Here is a 17,175-nt window from a genome sequence, read left to right as displayed (position 1 = left end):
GGATTTGTGGTGTGAAAGTCCCAGCTCTCTGCCTAGTCAACCAACTTTGAGTCCTGCACATTTGTTTATATATAGTTTATGTTTACTTTTCCTGAATGTCAATTGAACGTCCTGGTATTTTGGGGGCATTTTCACTTACAGTGACAGCTCTTGTTTTTTGGGAACAGAAGAATTATATACATTGTTATTTTTTTTTAAATTAAATAGTCTGATGTTTGACCTTTTAATTTAAAGTGTCAACCAATCAGTGAGGTCATCTGATTGTAAACAAAATCTGCCAAGTTGCAACTGAATCCTTGCTCAGATAAACCTATTTACGGCAGATTGTATTGTTTTAGGCTGGCTGTTTTACGTCTGTTGGCACAAGTGTGTATTTAAATATGGAAGATATTTGGTAGGTGTTGAAATCTGAGACATATCCGCACTTGATCATTTAAACTGACTGCCATAAATATGTGAACTGATTGATCTTAGATTTAAGAAATTAATCAATTAATGCTTGTGTAGCATTCTTCTGTGAGGGAAGTCGTTAAGTATTTGATAACCCTGTAATTAAAGCTAAAAATGTGCAGCCTTTGACATTGATATTTATATTGTATTTGATTGTCACAAACATTTTTTCTGTGAACACACAGAGCTTTCTGTATTTCATCTTTTTAGAGTTTATACTTTGTATTGTTTGTTACTTTCTTTGGGAATTTTCTTGTCCGAACAATCATATTATGTATAATGTTAGCACAAAAAGTTGTTTAGTAACAATATTGTAATCCAACAAGTTCTGTCGTGTATTTTGGTACTTTGCCTTGAAATCAAATTGAAGCCACTTATCATTCTTATTCATTCGTTCATTCATGCCAGTTTCAGGAATTTAAATATTTGTTTTGAAAACCTTTCTTGTTAACATATGGACAAGAAAGTTTCTTTATTGCTTTTGTTTACAGTTTCCAGGACAAGAAAGTTTCTTTAGTTCACAGTTTTCAGTTATATATTTGAGTTTTGTGTTGTGACTGTTTTCAGTGAGGCAATAAATGAGGCTTATGAAGAGTTTCCACTGGCTCACAGCAGGTTAGTGTGCAGTTTGTGAGAGCTGTCAGGGGGGAGAACTCTTGACTAACTAACATTGACCACATTACTCCCCTTCATTCACTTGAATCAGCTTAGAAACAGCCTTATCTTACCCATACCCACAAAGTGGGCTATTAAATTTGAACAAACTTAAAAAAAAATAACCAGTATCAGGCTTACAAGCTTGCGCTTATTTTGACAATTTGAAAAAATATTGAGCAAACATTTCTTTTTATAAAAACTTCAAAATTATGAATTAAAAAGAAATAAAAAATGAGCAGAAATAAATTATAACATCGAAGGAACCTCAAAGAAAGGGAAGGGTAAAATTTATTTGGTAAAAATGTTTTGATTGTAAAATTTTATCTCCAGAACAGAATTCTTGTTCATTTCAAGAGAAGCCAGTTTGTTGATAAGTGGATGTTTTGTTGTTCAATAACACTGTTAGTTAGTCAAGTATTAACCGAAGCATTGTTTGGAGATTCAAAATCACAGATTGAGAGTTCTTGCGTTGGTTCAAACTTCCATTAGCATGCAAGGTCATGTGGGGGAAAATAAGACACTAAACAAAAATAGAAGTAAAAAAAAAACAAGAAAAAAACAGCACTCACAGATTGCCTTGACCTACTGTGAAATTTATTGGAGAGATTTGTTATTTTAATAAGAAAACCTGTAATTTTACCTGTATTTTTCACATTTCAGCATATCATGGATAAATACCTACAGATGTATGAAGCTGCCAAGAAAAATCTGTGATTTTGAATAGGGCCTAGAACTTTAACTGTAGTTTCTGGCCTTCCAAACCAAATCTTGACTAAAACTTAGTAATATTGTGTAACAAAAAATAAGAGACTGATGATGATCATAGCAGTTATATTGAAACCTCATGGTGTTGAGTTGTAATCAGATTAAATAATTTTAAGAAATTCTAAAAAAGCAGCAGCAAAATTATGCAACTCATCCTGAATCTTCTGGAAGTTAAGTAAATATGTAGCTAAATCTTCCCCTCGAGGCAGTCGGCCCTGCCATGTTATTGAACCTGATGCATATTTTTCTAGGCCTTATTCGCTTGTTTGTTTATTCTCAAGGCCGAGGCAAATGTGAATCCAATTAATTTGTATTTATGCAGAATAATTGGTTTATGATTAGAGCTGTTTTCAGCAACCATTACTCTTAAGCATAAAAATGTGATGCTTTGTCAGTTTAATTACCATTAAATAAGCCAATTATATAAATAAAGAAGAATTAGACCAGAGATTGCTTTCAGTTTTCTTTTAAAAGATTTACTTTAAAGTCACCGCTAAAGGCAGAGAGTTCTTCTGCTAAAACCAGCTTAATTTTTGTTTAAAATTTTAGGATTTTTATACTATAAGCAAGCTTGTTATTCACCTCATGTTTTGTCTCATTTGCCAGGACCTGGAGTTGAAATGTTTTATGTTACATAGTTACTGTTTATTTTGTTTATTAATGTTGTTTCATTATTTCACATGTGGCCTTGGCACAGCCTCTGCACATTTACACATCCTTGCTGGATTTTCCAACAGCTTCCACAACTGATCTTCTTTATGGGTTTTATAATGCAGTTATTTCGATGAAAACCTTTCATCTTTGTTTAACAAATTACTACCATCTAATCTTCAGAAGTTGTATGAGCTGTATTAAACTGTATGATAATAATATATTGCTGAAAAGATGTTTTAAGCTACAAGTTTAAGGTTAACTTTGTCATTAATAAAAAGATCTCCCCCAAGGAGTGATAAAAGAATTTAAGTGTGGAAAAGTTGTGTACTTGTTGTGTTAGCTGACCTAATGTATGATTAAGCAAATGGAATACAGGTCAAGTTGAAAAATAAGAATGGTATAATTGTACTTAAACTCTTAAGAAGCATTATAATTTATGATTGTTTCACATCTTTTCAGAAAAAAGTCAGACTTATTGAGCTGCAAAATTTTAGACATTTGTTAATTTCACCAAGTGTCGAAAAAGCTTACAAAAAAATTGCAACCCAAACATAACCATGATCTCTTTTTTTTTCCATGAATTTATTCAGTCTCAAGTTTAGTAATATTATTTACTGAGTAGATGGATAAGTTGCATCATAAAGTGGAGCAATTTAGAAATGTGTATTACAGCAGCACTATAAATAGTCCACATTAATTGTTGTGGTTTTTTTTATCTTGCTTAAGATATCATTAATATGTAATGAAGCAGTCATTCATTTACAACTAAGTCATTTACATTTTCACTTATCTTTATCATATTTATGTTTTGAAAAAAAAAAATCATCAGAAAAAAAAGTCACAAACTACAGTCTCTTAACTGTATTGATGTTGTTATGTTTTGTAAAGATGATCTTTTACCTTGCCAAAGTAAAAGCTTGCCTCTGATGACTCTTTAAGTAATAGTTATAGATTGTTAGTATGTACTTACATAAATAAATGGTTTGATATTACACAGATGCATAACCATTTATTTTGTTTAAGAACATACTGACAACCTTAAAGTTTTTTAGTGGTCCACATAAAATTGTTTAAAACCATCCACTAACTAGACCGGCCACTGTTTTATATCTACCGCTTCACATGATTAAAATCATTTAAGGCTGACTGCTGATTTACTGAAATAAATGTATTGAAATCTTGAGAAATACTGTCTTCTCATTTGCAAAATATAATTTTGACCACTTACATTAGATATTTTTAGGAGATCTTAGCAATTTATAAATAGGAATCCGAACAAAATCTTTATTTTTCATCTGTTTGAAACCATAGCCCTTTCTTTGTAATTGATAAATCTAACACATATTATTTTATATCTCTGTACAGAAAGTCTATAAACAACTCATACGAGGAGTACGTTCTGAGTGTTGGAGACTTCGACGAGCGCATCTTTCTTGATGAAGACGCAGATGAAGAGATCGGTACGCCAGCCCGTTCTCGGGAGGATGTCACTGGAGAGCTGACAGAACGCATGCAGCAACGTTCTAGTCTACAGCAGCATGTAGACCAGGTGAGCATGCTGGTGTTGTACATGGAGGGCTTTACAACAGCTGAATAGGTGCATATCTTTAGGATTGCATATTTAAAATCCAGGAAAATTAAGTTACCAAAACAACTTTTTTTTATATTGCATCCAAGTTATTTTGAAATATATTTATGCCCAGGAAGGTGTTCATATTAAAATCCCACTATCTGTCCATCTGGTGTTCAGTGTCGGCCCAGTGACATTGCTTGCCACGTGTGTTAAGTATAAAGCCGACATGTCCTGTGTTAGACCCACTTCCCTTCCTTGAAGGTCAAGGTCACACCCTGGTTTATTATGATGGAATGGCTTTTCCATGTCCTGACTATGACTTTGTCATGCATGGAGGGATTTTAAAATAAATTGGCACATATGTTTGGGACATAATGGGGATGTTTTGCATGCAAGATCCACGACCCTACCTCAAAGTTCAAGGACAGACTTATAGTTGAATCATCATGAAATAATTCACATATGCATATAGAGTATCTGCGTACATATAACATTGTTATGCTCAGGATGGGTTAAAATAAATTGGCACATGTGTTCTGGCCATACTGGAGATGTGTCATGTGGAACTGATGACTCTACTTCAAAGTTCAAGGTCAACTTGGAGTAATCATGATGGAATGCTGCTAAATGTATATAGATTAAGTATCTGTGTATGGGATTTAACTTTGTCATCTATGGAGGGATTTTCAAATTAATTGGCGTATTTGTATGGTACATGAAGATGATGTGTCGCGTGCAAGGCCCTCATCCCTACCTCTTACTGCATCACTCCTCCACACTTGACATCAACCGTGGCAGGGGCTGGCACATGCTTTTGTGTATGATAGCTCTTCCTAATTGTAGGCGTCTTAGGAGTTGCATAATCCATTGAATTGGATAGCTCTTAGGGACATTTGTCACTTACTGTGACGACTCTTGTTTTTATATCCTATGCCAATGACATGATGCTTAGAACAGACCAAGTTGGCTGAGGGTAATGACCAAGTTTGTTTAACAATTACATTGAATCAAGTAAACATGCATTTGTTTGTCCATGGCTTACAATGCATTATTCTTTGATTGCATATTGTCATAAGTTTAATGGTTATGAATAGTCCAATCGTGATGGCTCAGCTCATGTCATTTTTTGAAGAAAAAAATAATTGAGAAATTTTGGTGACTAGTGAATAAGGTTAGAGAGCCATCATAAAAGATGATAATGATGATGATGATGATCATGATGATCATGATGATGACGACGAAGATGATGATGACGACGTTGACATTGATTATGTTGATGATGAAAATATGATAATGGTCATGAACATGATGATCATGATAGTGATAATAATGTTGCTGGTGTTGTTGATGAAGATGTTGATGATGTTGATGATACTGATGCTGATGATGATGATGATGATGATGATGATGATGATGATGATGATGATGATGATGATGATGATGATGATGACAATGATGGTGGTGGTGGCGGTGATGATGGGGTGGTGGTGGTTGTGGTGGTAGTGAAATGAGTTGTTTGAAATCATGCTATTTAGTGAGATCAGATACAGATCAAACCAGAATATTTTCCTCTGTATGAAAAAGCCCAACATAATTAAAGAAACCTAGATCATTGCATGATGATTGAAGCTAATCTGTTTTTTTAGAAGTTTGTAATTAGTATTTTTATAAACAAATGAGAAAAACCCTTCCAAGTTCTGCATGGTATTAAGGTATTACACTTTGGCCTGTGGTCTTTGAAGTCAGTGAAAAAAGTATAATTTTAATGGACTGTCAGATACCTTTGTTATATGTTGGAGTTGTGTTTGTTTGTCTTCAATCAGGTAATTGTGGCAGCTCTGATGTTTTTGCTTTGATATTCAATGCAAATTGGAATAAAAGGCTTGGAATATAATAAGTTATTCCTCTTGTAATGTGTGTCTCACTACTCCTATTGTGCAGTGGGGGAAATGGGCCGATTGATTGAACAGTGAACTGGTTTTGCCTGTGTGCCCTGCTTTGACACATGATTAGAAAAATGCTATTTGAAAGAACTTGAGCAGTCTGTGCTGTTTTTTACTTACTCATGAGCTGGCAAGTTCATATGTATATATTTTCAAATGTTACTGTTTGTTGAAGAAGCAAGATGAACAGTTCAACTGTCCTGCACTGTTCCAGTTTCAGCTGTTAAGTGTGCTAGGTTTAATGACCTCAGTGTTTTTAGATACATGTGCAATATCAATATTGTCCATGTGTTACGGAGGCCATGCAGTGCTCATACAAAGGGGGAGCCATCATTTGTTAGGCAGTTGCCAGGCATTCCATGAACAACTATTATTATAATGGCCAGGGAAGCATTTATTTATACCCAGTTTATGGCCATCACTATTAATGTGCATTTTATTGGATGAACAACAAGGTTTCTGGAATGATTAATCATATCATTATCCAGGGCATTTATTTTGGTAATCACTGTTGCATTTGCTGAGGACACTTGTAATCCCCTCCCCCCAAAAAAACAACAACAACAACACAACAACAACAAACAAACAAAAAACAACAACATTGGTGTAGTAAGGTAAGGAATTTATTTTTATTAGGCGAAATGTTTCTTGAGATTTTTCTGTTACCCAAAACTCTAAATTTCATGCTTAAGAACACCTATACAATTATCACTGGTATTGTAAACAGCACAAAACACTTCATTTTTTAACTTTTAAAAGAAAAAAAATCAAATGAAAAGAAATAAAATCTGAAGTCTAGGATCAGGGAAAAAAAAAAGAGTAGGCTGGGAAACCGAAAATTAACTGGATTATTTTTATGCCTTGGCACCCTGGGCTCATATAGAATTGAGCATCAAGCATCCAATTTATGCTAGAATAAGATATGTAAAATTTAATGCTTAAAATCTTGATAGCGAAATTTGATCACTCCTTCTAAATAAAGTCACTTAAATTGATATTTGATTATTTGTAGAAAGGCAATTTTCAACAAACAATCTTCTGTTAAGATATTCCTGTGTTTGTATTTGGTGCCATTTAAATGGAAAATGTCAACAAAGACTTAAAATGATTTTTCTTTTATGTCAGTGGGTATTTAAACTTTCTTGTTGAAACATGTAGCCTGTTATACAAAGAGCAGTTTATTCTGCTCAGATCTAGAGCAATACCCTATAGTGTGTATACAGTATTGGCTTATGACAGCTATCAGCTGATTTTAGCAAAAAGGCGGGAGAGTTCTGATATTGTAAAATTACGAGAAAAGTATAAACATTGGATGCTGAGCTGCAGTGTGATTTTAAAATATGTGTTTTTTGCTTAGTGGTTTTGTGTGTGTTTTTGCTATGATGTAAATGGGTTGATTTTATTTATGAGGTTAAGAAGTGTTGAATTGATTGAGCAGGAAAAGACAGGCTTTCTGTCTGTAGTGTCAAAATAGATCTTGGTGGCTGATCTCAGATGCAGCATTTAAATGTAATTGTGAGGAACATTTTTAGTGAACTCCATTTTTGTTGGGAGTTTGAATGTATAATGAAAGAAGTAAGAGTGTTTTGTTAAAAAAAAGAGAAAAAGCGGGCAACGTGCAATGACTTGACTGGACTAGAGAATTTTACTGTTTATTCCAATTGTCTTTCAGATAAAACACATTTATATATATAAAAAAATGATTTTCTGAAAGGTTACTTTGTTTTAGAAAAATGGTGATGATTTGAAATCTCGTGTGACTTGAACTGGAATAATTTCTATTGAAAATGAATAAGTGGAGTGAAGATGGACAGACATGAGAGTTGCATTTGCTCCATGTTTTAATAGCGATGGTGTACTCGATTTATCGGAACCATTTAGTCATTCACCACCAATCAAGTCCAAAATCAACACCAGTTAAAGTAAAAGAAGCCAGCTGCATTTGTCAGCAGGCCAAGCCCACCTGGCCTTACCCCACAAGTCCGTGCTATAACTTGTCATTTGACCAACAGACTCGGAGCCTGGCCCCGTCGACCCCACTGACTGGTCGACGCTACCTGAAGGAGAAGGATGTCACCATCACCCCGGTATCCACGGCAACCCAGAGTGTCAGCCGTCTACAGCACTTGTTGTCTGGACGCAAGACAGCGCCCAGTGATTGTCTGCAGGAACAACTTCTGTAAGTCTTATTGTTTCCCTGTCTTCTACTAGATACAACCATAGTACATTGAGGACTTTGATTTAACTTTGCATTTTGTAAAAGCCACACTAGTATAGCTACTCTCTGATTGTTTTGGAAAAATGTTCAACAATTAGGAATGTTACTTATTGATGTTATATAACATATATAGGTGTATGATATAGATAAAAAAATAATAAAATCTGGTCCATTCGATGTTGCCTGCTGTTAAGTGATAGTAGCACATGGAGGCTTTATTCTTGTTATATTTTTTTGTGTATTGTATTTTGTTCTCTTCAAACAAGTAGATGATTATGATGTATCTGAATTGTTTTCAAGGTGTCTGTTTAACAACACAGCTGTTAACTGCTCTAGAAATGAGCTATTTGTCTTGTTTTTCCACGATTTAATGCCACATAAATAAGTTGAAGGACACAGTATATGTAGATGCTTGGGGTTTTCCTTTCTAATGTGGTGGGTTTAAAACAACATATTTTATCAGTGTTCTCAATAAGAACCGGCTGCCGGCCAAAATGGACGGTTCAAATGGCAATAGGGCCGGTTCAAATTTGGAAAACTAAATGAATTTTCAGTAGAATAAGTAGAAGCTGGTCGTTGACTATTTGAGACGGTTCAACCAATACTTATTGAGAACCCTGTTTTATTCATCTGTTGTTTTTTTTCAAAGAAAAAGTTGTGTTTTGCCAAAGCTTTGGTGCCACCAGTGGCAGCGTGGTTGTTGTCATTTCTGTGCCATATCATAAAAGCTGTACTTTATGAACATGGAAATTAGTACACATGTTTTCTATGGCAGTGCACACATATATTAATATAGCATTTAACTCTGCCTCAAATGCTTGTAAGTTAAGTCCCATGAATTAAAGCAATAAAAAATGGAGAAGAATTTACATCCTCCTGTGGTGTTTGTGGTTTATGTACAATATATTTGCAACATTGGGTCCGATGAGCATTGCTATATTATGCTATATGATGTATAAAGGATTGACCTATGGCAGGCAATTGGTGTCCACTAAGATATCCACACTGCAACTTGAGGTGCTTTTGTCTCATCATCACAAAACTTTCACAGTATGTGTATGGGCAGAATATCTTGCCCAAGTTTGATAACCAGCCTTGTCGCCCCAGTCCCTTCAGAGTCATCACCCTTGAATTTGCAAATATTTATCTAATAATAGGACAGGCATATTTTGTGACCGTTAGCACTCTTATACAAGAGCAAATGTTTGCCCTTAGATTCTTGTTAGATGTCATCAGGTGCTAGCTTTCATTTGCCCTCATGGAGACTGACCTGTGCACCATTCTGCGTTCTTAGAAATTGATGCATTAGATTATGAAATATTTCCTTTCTTTTGTTTTAAAGCATTTTATAAGATTATAAATAGAAATAAACCAAATTTAATATATAGGGATGTTGAAATCTAAATCTGGTGTAATTAAATGCATTAATAACATGTTTTGTTAAATTTATAATATGTAATTTCTTCACGGCCCAATACAATATGTCCTTCAAACTTTTAGAATGTTTCCCTTTTCTGCAGCACCTTTCTTAACACAAGGCTTTGTAACTTCTCTTTAAATTGCTTATGGTTTAAGCTCTACCAAAGAGAATGGAAGAAAGATTGTATCCTAACCGAAACTAGTAGTTAATATAAAATTAATGGCAGGTTGACCCCAATTTTCACCACAAAAACATTCTTTATCCCATAAACTTCTGATTAAAAGTAATTTTCAGTGAAATTAGGGTACTTGTGAAAAAGGCCATAAGTCTTCATCAAGTGGATCATAGTGTTTTGATGAATGAACAAAATCGCCTAATGATGGGGTGTCAGAATGGAGTTTGTGAGCAGAATACTGATTAGCTTGTGTTTTATGTGTATATCAGAAGCCCAAAGGTCAGCTTTGAAGATAAAAAACAGAAATAATTAAAGGGCGAAGTTGTGATCAAATGAACAAAATGTTACAGAAAAGAAAGCTAAAAGCAGTTAAAATATTTTTCTGTAAATGAAAATATTATGGCCAAGAGAGAAATATTATAGAGCATTAAAAACATGCAAAAATTGTAAAAAAAAATAAGATAACCTCATTCTGCTTATTTCTAGGAGTTTAACTTGTTCACTCAATAATCATTGAAAGAAGTTATAATAAATCTTAGAATCCGGGGGGCTTTTTTTAAGTGATTGAAAAGGCATAAAACTACAGTGCAAGCTTGGTATAGTGGCCCAGTCATTGTTAACGTCTTAAATATGGCTCAGAAATCTAACCAAGCTGTCCTTGTGGACCGATTTCCTTTTCAAGCATATTCATTTTCTGCCAGATGAATTTGTCAATAATTTGTCAAGCTAAATAATGTATAAATATTGGCAAAGATAGCATAAATCGTTTAAATTCTTTTCTTATAACTACTGTTTTACTGTGCACTGACAAAGTGTTGAGAATTTGTTCCAGTTCGACTATTGATAATTGATTCCACTCCAGTAACCGATTATCAATAGAAACAATGGTTTTGACAATACCTTAGTTATTCTTGTATAATAACTCGTAATCTTAAAGTATGTTTGAAGTTATCATTGTTGGTACTTTCGGCCATATTGTTAACTATAACAACTGAACACTTTTGAATTTATTAATGAACTCAATGGATAAAATTGGTGGTTATTGACCAAGTGCAAATAACGAGAGGATGAAGAAAAACAACTCACCAGCTGCATCGGTGATCGATTATGACCAAATAAACTTGATTATCACATTTTTTAGGCCCAACCAATCAATTTTAAAATCAATCATTGGAACATAATAAGTGCTGAAAAAATGTTTTCTTACACCAATGAACCGCAAATTCTTAAATATTCGATGTTTATATTAATACTGATTTTTGCAAATTTTCTCAAAGAATATTCAACTTCAATGCTAAATATATTAGGTTTGTGTCAAAGACGTCACATACATTTTACCACTTGGGCAATCACAAGCATCTTGTTCAAACAGAGGTATTCAAAAGAAGATGCATTCATCACAATGTGAATGCAATTTAATTGATATATATATATATGCATATAAGGAAGTGCAATAGGAAGTTAAATATTTTTATATATTCAGTGAGAAAGGAGAACACCTATGCAGTTATCAGAATTGTCAAGAGTTATTACCCCTTTTGTCAAATTTGCTATTTGTTAGTTTCTTCCCTTAGTCGTACATGTGCCATTTTGTTTGTTTCAGGGAGGTAGGAGGCCAGCCCCTCCTGGACACCATACAGCAGAGAGTCAAGGACATGGGGGAGATCTTCTGTAACCACTATGTACAGGTGAGTCTAGAGTGGTTGGAAATTATCTCTATGGAATGTGACCTTAGACATAGGTAGTCCAGTTGACCTAAATGCAACAAGTTTTACTGTATTAATCATATTGAATGCCTGCCTACATTTGCTGCATGACTATGATATTTAGCTATTCTGTTTAACCAAGAAAAAACATAAAAACCTTTCTTATATTTTCTTATAAACTTCATACACATGCTTCCATTGTACACACTATTACAGCAAGACCCATAACTCTTGCGTTTCCATAGTACACACACATACAGCAAGACCCATAACTCTTGTGCTTCCATAGTACACACAAGTACAGAAGACCCATAACGCTTGTGCTTCCATAGTACACACTAGTACAGCAAGACCCATAACTCTTGTGCTTCCATAGTACACACCAGTACAGGAAGACCCATAACTCTTGTGCTTCCATAGTACACACAAGTACAGAAGACCCATAACTCTTGTGCTTCCATAGTACACACCAGTACAGGAAGACCCATAACTCTTGTGCTTCCATAGTACACACAAGTACAGAAGACCCATAACTCTTGTGCTTCCATAGTACACACCAGTACAGGAAGACTCATAACTCTGGTTTAAACAATGTTTAATTTGTGCCCATTTTGACTGAAAAGCTTAAGAACTAACGACCATTGGCCCTAGCTCTGTTGGGTGCTTGTTTCAACTTTCAGAATAGTAATGCTTTTTTAACCAATTAAATGTTTGGTGCATTAAGCTGCATACTTGGAAAGGTTGCTCACTAGTGTCGTGAGGTTATGTAGGTTTCCACTGACCATCTTTATGACTAGTTTCCATGATCCAATGCCCTCCATTTATCCCAGAAAAAAAAGAAGACTGCTGAAATATCTCAGGGTAATTTATATGAAGCTTTGTGAGCTGGTAAACCTGCAACAGAACTGTTGACATTTCCACGGTCTTGAAAATTGAGATGCCAATAAAAACATTCAGGAAAAAACATGAGCCATTTTCAAGATCATTTGTTATATTGGTCAATTACTCCCCACGTATTCTTCACTATCAATCAACTAGATAAATTTGGATAAAGAATGACAGAAAGATGCAAATGTATTCAATCTCTCATCCATTGAAAGTAACAGTTGTAAAAAACATATGGTAATGTACATGATGATAATTCAGGAGAAAACATTCAACTGAGATCATCAAGTTTATGAGACCATGTTTTACATACTGAATTTATTTTTTAAACATAGTTTGGAAATTCAGTGATTTTTTTGGTGCAGTTAACTGCGTTCCAAAGGCTGTTTCCCCTTGCGAAAAAAATGTCAATTTTTCCCACAAATTCATAATTTTTTCCCTATTTGACAAATGCAGATAATGTTAATGAATAAAAAAGGAATTAATTTCATGAAAAATAAACAAAATCTTGACAAGTCATACTATTTCACAGTATTTCATAATGTATGAATAAAAAAGTGAAAACATGTATATTTGCCATTATATTAGCTATTTTGGCCTGATTGTTTTTGGCAAAGTCAACCTTTTTCCCGATTTGCAAGGCACAGGCTGTGAAAATAATTCCAAAAAAATCACTGAAATTGATTGCAGTCCAGGGGTATCCGACCGCATCCAACTTGATTGAAAATGTAATTTGCTCTTAAGATGCTTTTAAAACTTTAAAATATCTCACATTTAAGGTAGTTGATGCAATTGCTCTTAATCGTAATTCAATGATAGTAATACTCTCTTTCATATCTCACATAAGTCAGACAAAATATCTCTAGGATAATTTTATTCATTTTACTCAGTCTTGTTTTTAAGCTGAGTCACTAGAGTTTGAAGTTGAATGTCCTTGATTTGATAGATTTCACAACAGAGAATTAAAAAAAAAGGTTTTTTGTTCTGGTTTAGAAAACTTGTTTAATAGTGTGCATCATCATTGTGTTTTTTATTAATGATGATAAGAGAGATTGATAAGTATTCTTTAGCAACCAACTGAATAAAACGTTGATGAGATGTCCATAGATTATCTTTTGTCACGTATACTCATTTAAATGCTTTGATTGGTTGATTATTTAATAAATATTGACCAATCAATAAAAGTAATTATTTGATAAATAACCTATCGATAAACATATCAGCTAAATTTGAACTAGTTGAACTAATTTAATAAAATAGGCTGCAGAAAAAAATGTTTCGTGGGATACATCCAAACCTCTATTATCTTGACCATGATGCAATAACACACATGCTCAACGCACACCTCCATTCTTAATGGAGGTAAACCTTGACAGCCAATGAAAACATGAATTTAATGTTGAGGATTGATGTACCTGATTTTTAAGCATTATCCAGCCCCATTCAGAGCAATGTGATTTATTTGTTATTATTTGGAATACATCAGTCATAAGCAATTTGTTAGAAGATTTTTTTTTTCTTTTTGGAATTGCCAGTTCATGACAACCCGTTTATTTTATTTATTTTATAAAACGAACATTACATACAATATATATAAGTATATATATCGAAGTGGAACAATATCATTTAACAATTGAGGTAAATATTAAACATTTTGAAAATGCCTTAACATTATATTGTAATTTTATTAACAAAATCGTTTAAAAAACGTTTAGAAATGCTTTTATTGTTCAAGTGAGTTTGAAGAACTTTCAAATCATTATATAAATGGTCATAATATTTATCGGTTTGGATCTCCTTTCACAAATAAAGTAGGTCTTATAGATGCAATAGGCAATCTGACTTAAAACAATGTTTACAATATTATACTCTTTTTGGTTGATTTTGTAACCTATTACTATATATCTTAAATTCTTAATTTCTTTCTGTATTCCGCATCTTTAAAAGATATCATGTATAGCATTCCAGAAAGTTGTCAAAAATGGACATTTAATAAAGAAGTGTTCGTAGTCTTCTACTTCATTACAATACATACATAAAGGGCAATCCTTCAATTTCCAAGTAAATAAATTTAAATTCGTTGCTACAAGATTATGCAATAACTTTATTTTAAATTGTTTTACTTTATTATCCACAATGGACTTATGAACAATATAGTACCAAGAGTTCCAGCAAATATGCTCTTGCAACCGCCGATCCCAATAACCATGAATGTAAGGTTTTTCATAAAATTGCTTTATATATATTTGATATATTTGCTTATTCGTCATATCTTCGTCAAGGTTTATTTTGGATACTTATTAGTAATTTTGGATTGACGTTTGTTTTTGTAGATATATCCGATGTAAGAGTTTCTTTCCAAGTGTTAGAAATTGCTTGTTTTAAAATATTTACTTCTGCAATCCAATTTTGTTTATTTTTTAGCTTATCAAGAATACAATTAGCGTCTAAGTTGCCCGAATTCGAAAGAATATCGTTTATGTATAGTATGTTGGAATCAATCCAGTTCTTAAATAGAAGACTTTTATTTTTTATTATGCCCCCCTTCGAAGAAGAGGGGTATATTGCTTTGCACAGGCATGTCGGTATGTCGGTCGGTCGGTCCGTCGGTAGACCAAAGCTTGTCCGAGTGATAACTCAACTATTCCTGGACGTATGGTCATCAAACTTCACATGAAGGTTGGGCCTGACCAGTAGATGACCCCTATTGATTTTGGGGGTCATCGGGTCAAAGGTCAAGGTCACAGTGACCTTTAATGGTAAAATAATTTTAAAGCTTGTCCGAGTGATAACTCAACAATGCCTGCACCCATGGCCCTCAAACTTGACATGGAGGTTGGGCCTGACCAGTAGATGACCCCTATTGTTTTTGGGGGTCATCAGGCCAAAGGTCAAGGTCACAGTGACCTTGAATGGTAAAAGGTTGTCCGAGTGATAACTCAACAATGCCTGCACCCATGGCCCTCAAACTTGACTTGGAGGTTGGGCCTGACCAGTAGCTGACCCCTATTGTTTTTTGGGCTCAATGGGTCAAAGGTCAAGGTCACAGTGACCTTGAATGGTAAAAGGTTGTTCGAGTGATAACTCAACAATGCCTGCACCTATGGCCCTCAAACTTGACTTGGAGGATGGGCCTGACCAGTAGATGACCCCTATTGTTTTGGGGGGTCATTGGGCCAAAGGTCAAGGTCACAGTGACCTTGAATGGTAAAAGGTTGTCCGAGTTATAACTCAACAATGCCTGCACCCATGGCCCTCAAACTTGACTTGGAGAATTGGCCTGACCAGGAGATGACCCCTATGATTTTTGGGGGTCATCTGGCCAAAGGCCAAGGTCACAGTGACCTGGAATTGTAAAAGGTTGTCCGAGTGATAACTCGACAATGCCTGCACCCATGGCCCTCAAACTTGACTTGGAGGTTGGGCCTGGCCAGAAGATAGTCCCTATTGATTTAAGGGGTCATTGGGCCAAAGGTCAAGGTCACAGTGACCTGGAATGGTAAAAGGTTATCCGAGTGATAACTTGACAATGGCTGCACCCATGGCCCTCAAACTTGATTTGGAGGTTGAGTCTGGCCAGAAGATTGTCCCTATTAATTTTAGGGGTCATTGGGCCAAAGGTCAAGGTCACAGTGACCTTGAATGATAAAAGGTTGTCCAAGTGATAACTCAACAATGCCTGCACCCATGGCCCTCAAACTTGACATGGAGGTTGGGCTTGACCAGTAGATGACCCCTATTGATTTTAGGGGTCAAAGGTCAAGGTCACAGTGACCTTGAAAGCAAACTTGACAATTCTTGGACCTATGGTCATCAAACTTGACATGAAGGTTGGGCCTGCCCAGTAGATGACCCCTATCAATTTTGGGGGTCATCAGGCCAAGGTCAATGTCACAGTAACCTTTAACGCTAAAAAGTTAACAAATCTTCCCCCATTGATATCTCAACAATGCCTGAACCTATGATCATTAAACTTGACATGGATCTTAAGCCTGACCAGTAGATCACCCTTAATGATTTAAGGATTCATAGAGCCAAAGGTCAAGGTCACAGTGATCTTGAATGGTAAAAGGTTGTCCGAGTGATAACTCAACAATGCCTGAACCCATGGCCTTCATACTTGACTTGGAGTTGCATCTGACTTGTAGATGACCCCTTATGATTTAAGGGGTCATCGGGTCAAAGGTCAAGGTCACAGTGACCTTGAACGAAAAAAACTTGTCTTGTGATAACTTGACAATGCCTGCACCCATGGCCCTCAAACTTGACATTTAGGTTTCTACTGACCAGCTGATGACTCTGGATTTTGAGTTCATAGAGTCAAAGGTCATGACGGTCATAACACACTTTATCCTCACACTTTAATGGTCATAATCTTAAAACAGCAACAAATCAGCTGTCATTTCGGTCCATGCATATTTCATTCAATTGTCCATATAATCCTGACAACATGGCGCTCAGGGGGGGGCATAATATTTGACAAACATCTCTTGTTTTTATGAGTTTATTACCCCATATTATTTCTTTTCTAATATTGAAGTAACTTTTGGGTGTTTTCGTTTGAAGATTTTTAGTTCAACTTTAGGTGGAATTACAAGCTCAAGTTTTGGTAACAAATGTTGAAAGGTATGAGAATGACAAAATCTCCCTTCCATGTTATTAAAATGCATGCACACCTCCACCCATGGAAGACACACACCTCACTGTGACTAGGTGTGTGCATGCAGGT

General features: G+C 35.0%; 1 protein-coding gene across 2 annotated transcripts in view; it reads left to right on the top strand.

Annotated features, from left to right (window-relative positions):
* LOC128242996 (retinoblastoma-like protein 1) overlaps nucleotides 1-17,175 on the top strand; it is a 58,698-nt gene that overhangs the window by 13,341 nt on the left and 28,182 nt on the right. Inside the window, exons 8-11 of one of the 2 annotated variants that reach the window (XM_052960462.1) lie at nucleotides 1,018-1,065; nucleotides 3,892-4,075; nucleotides 8,055-8,221; nucleotides 11,459-11,543. In XM_052960462.1, coding sequence (XP_052816422.1) covers nucleotides 1,018-1,065; nucleotides 3,892-4,075; nucleotides 8,055-8,221; nucleotides 11,459-11,543 — 484 coding nt within the window. The remainder of the gene's footprint in view (nucleotides 1-1,017; nucleotides 1,066-3,891; nucleotides 4,076-8,054; nucleotides 8,222-11,458; nucleotides 11,544-17,175) is intronic. The other variant, XM_052960463.1, reaches the window with a different exon arrangement.

This window comes from Mya arenaria, chromosome 8 (genome assembly GCF_026914265.1).
Source record: "Mya arenaria isolate MELC-2E11 chromosome 8, ASM2691426v1".
Classification (NCBI taxonomy): domain Eukaryota; kingdom Metazoa; phylum Mollusca; class Bivalvia; order Myida; family Myidae; genus Mya; species Mya arenaria.
This window is presented reverse-complemented; position numbering and strand designations above follow the sequence as displayed.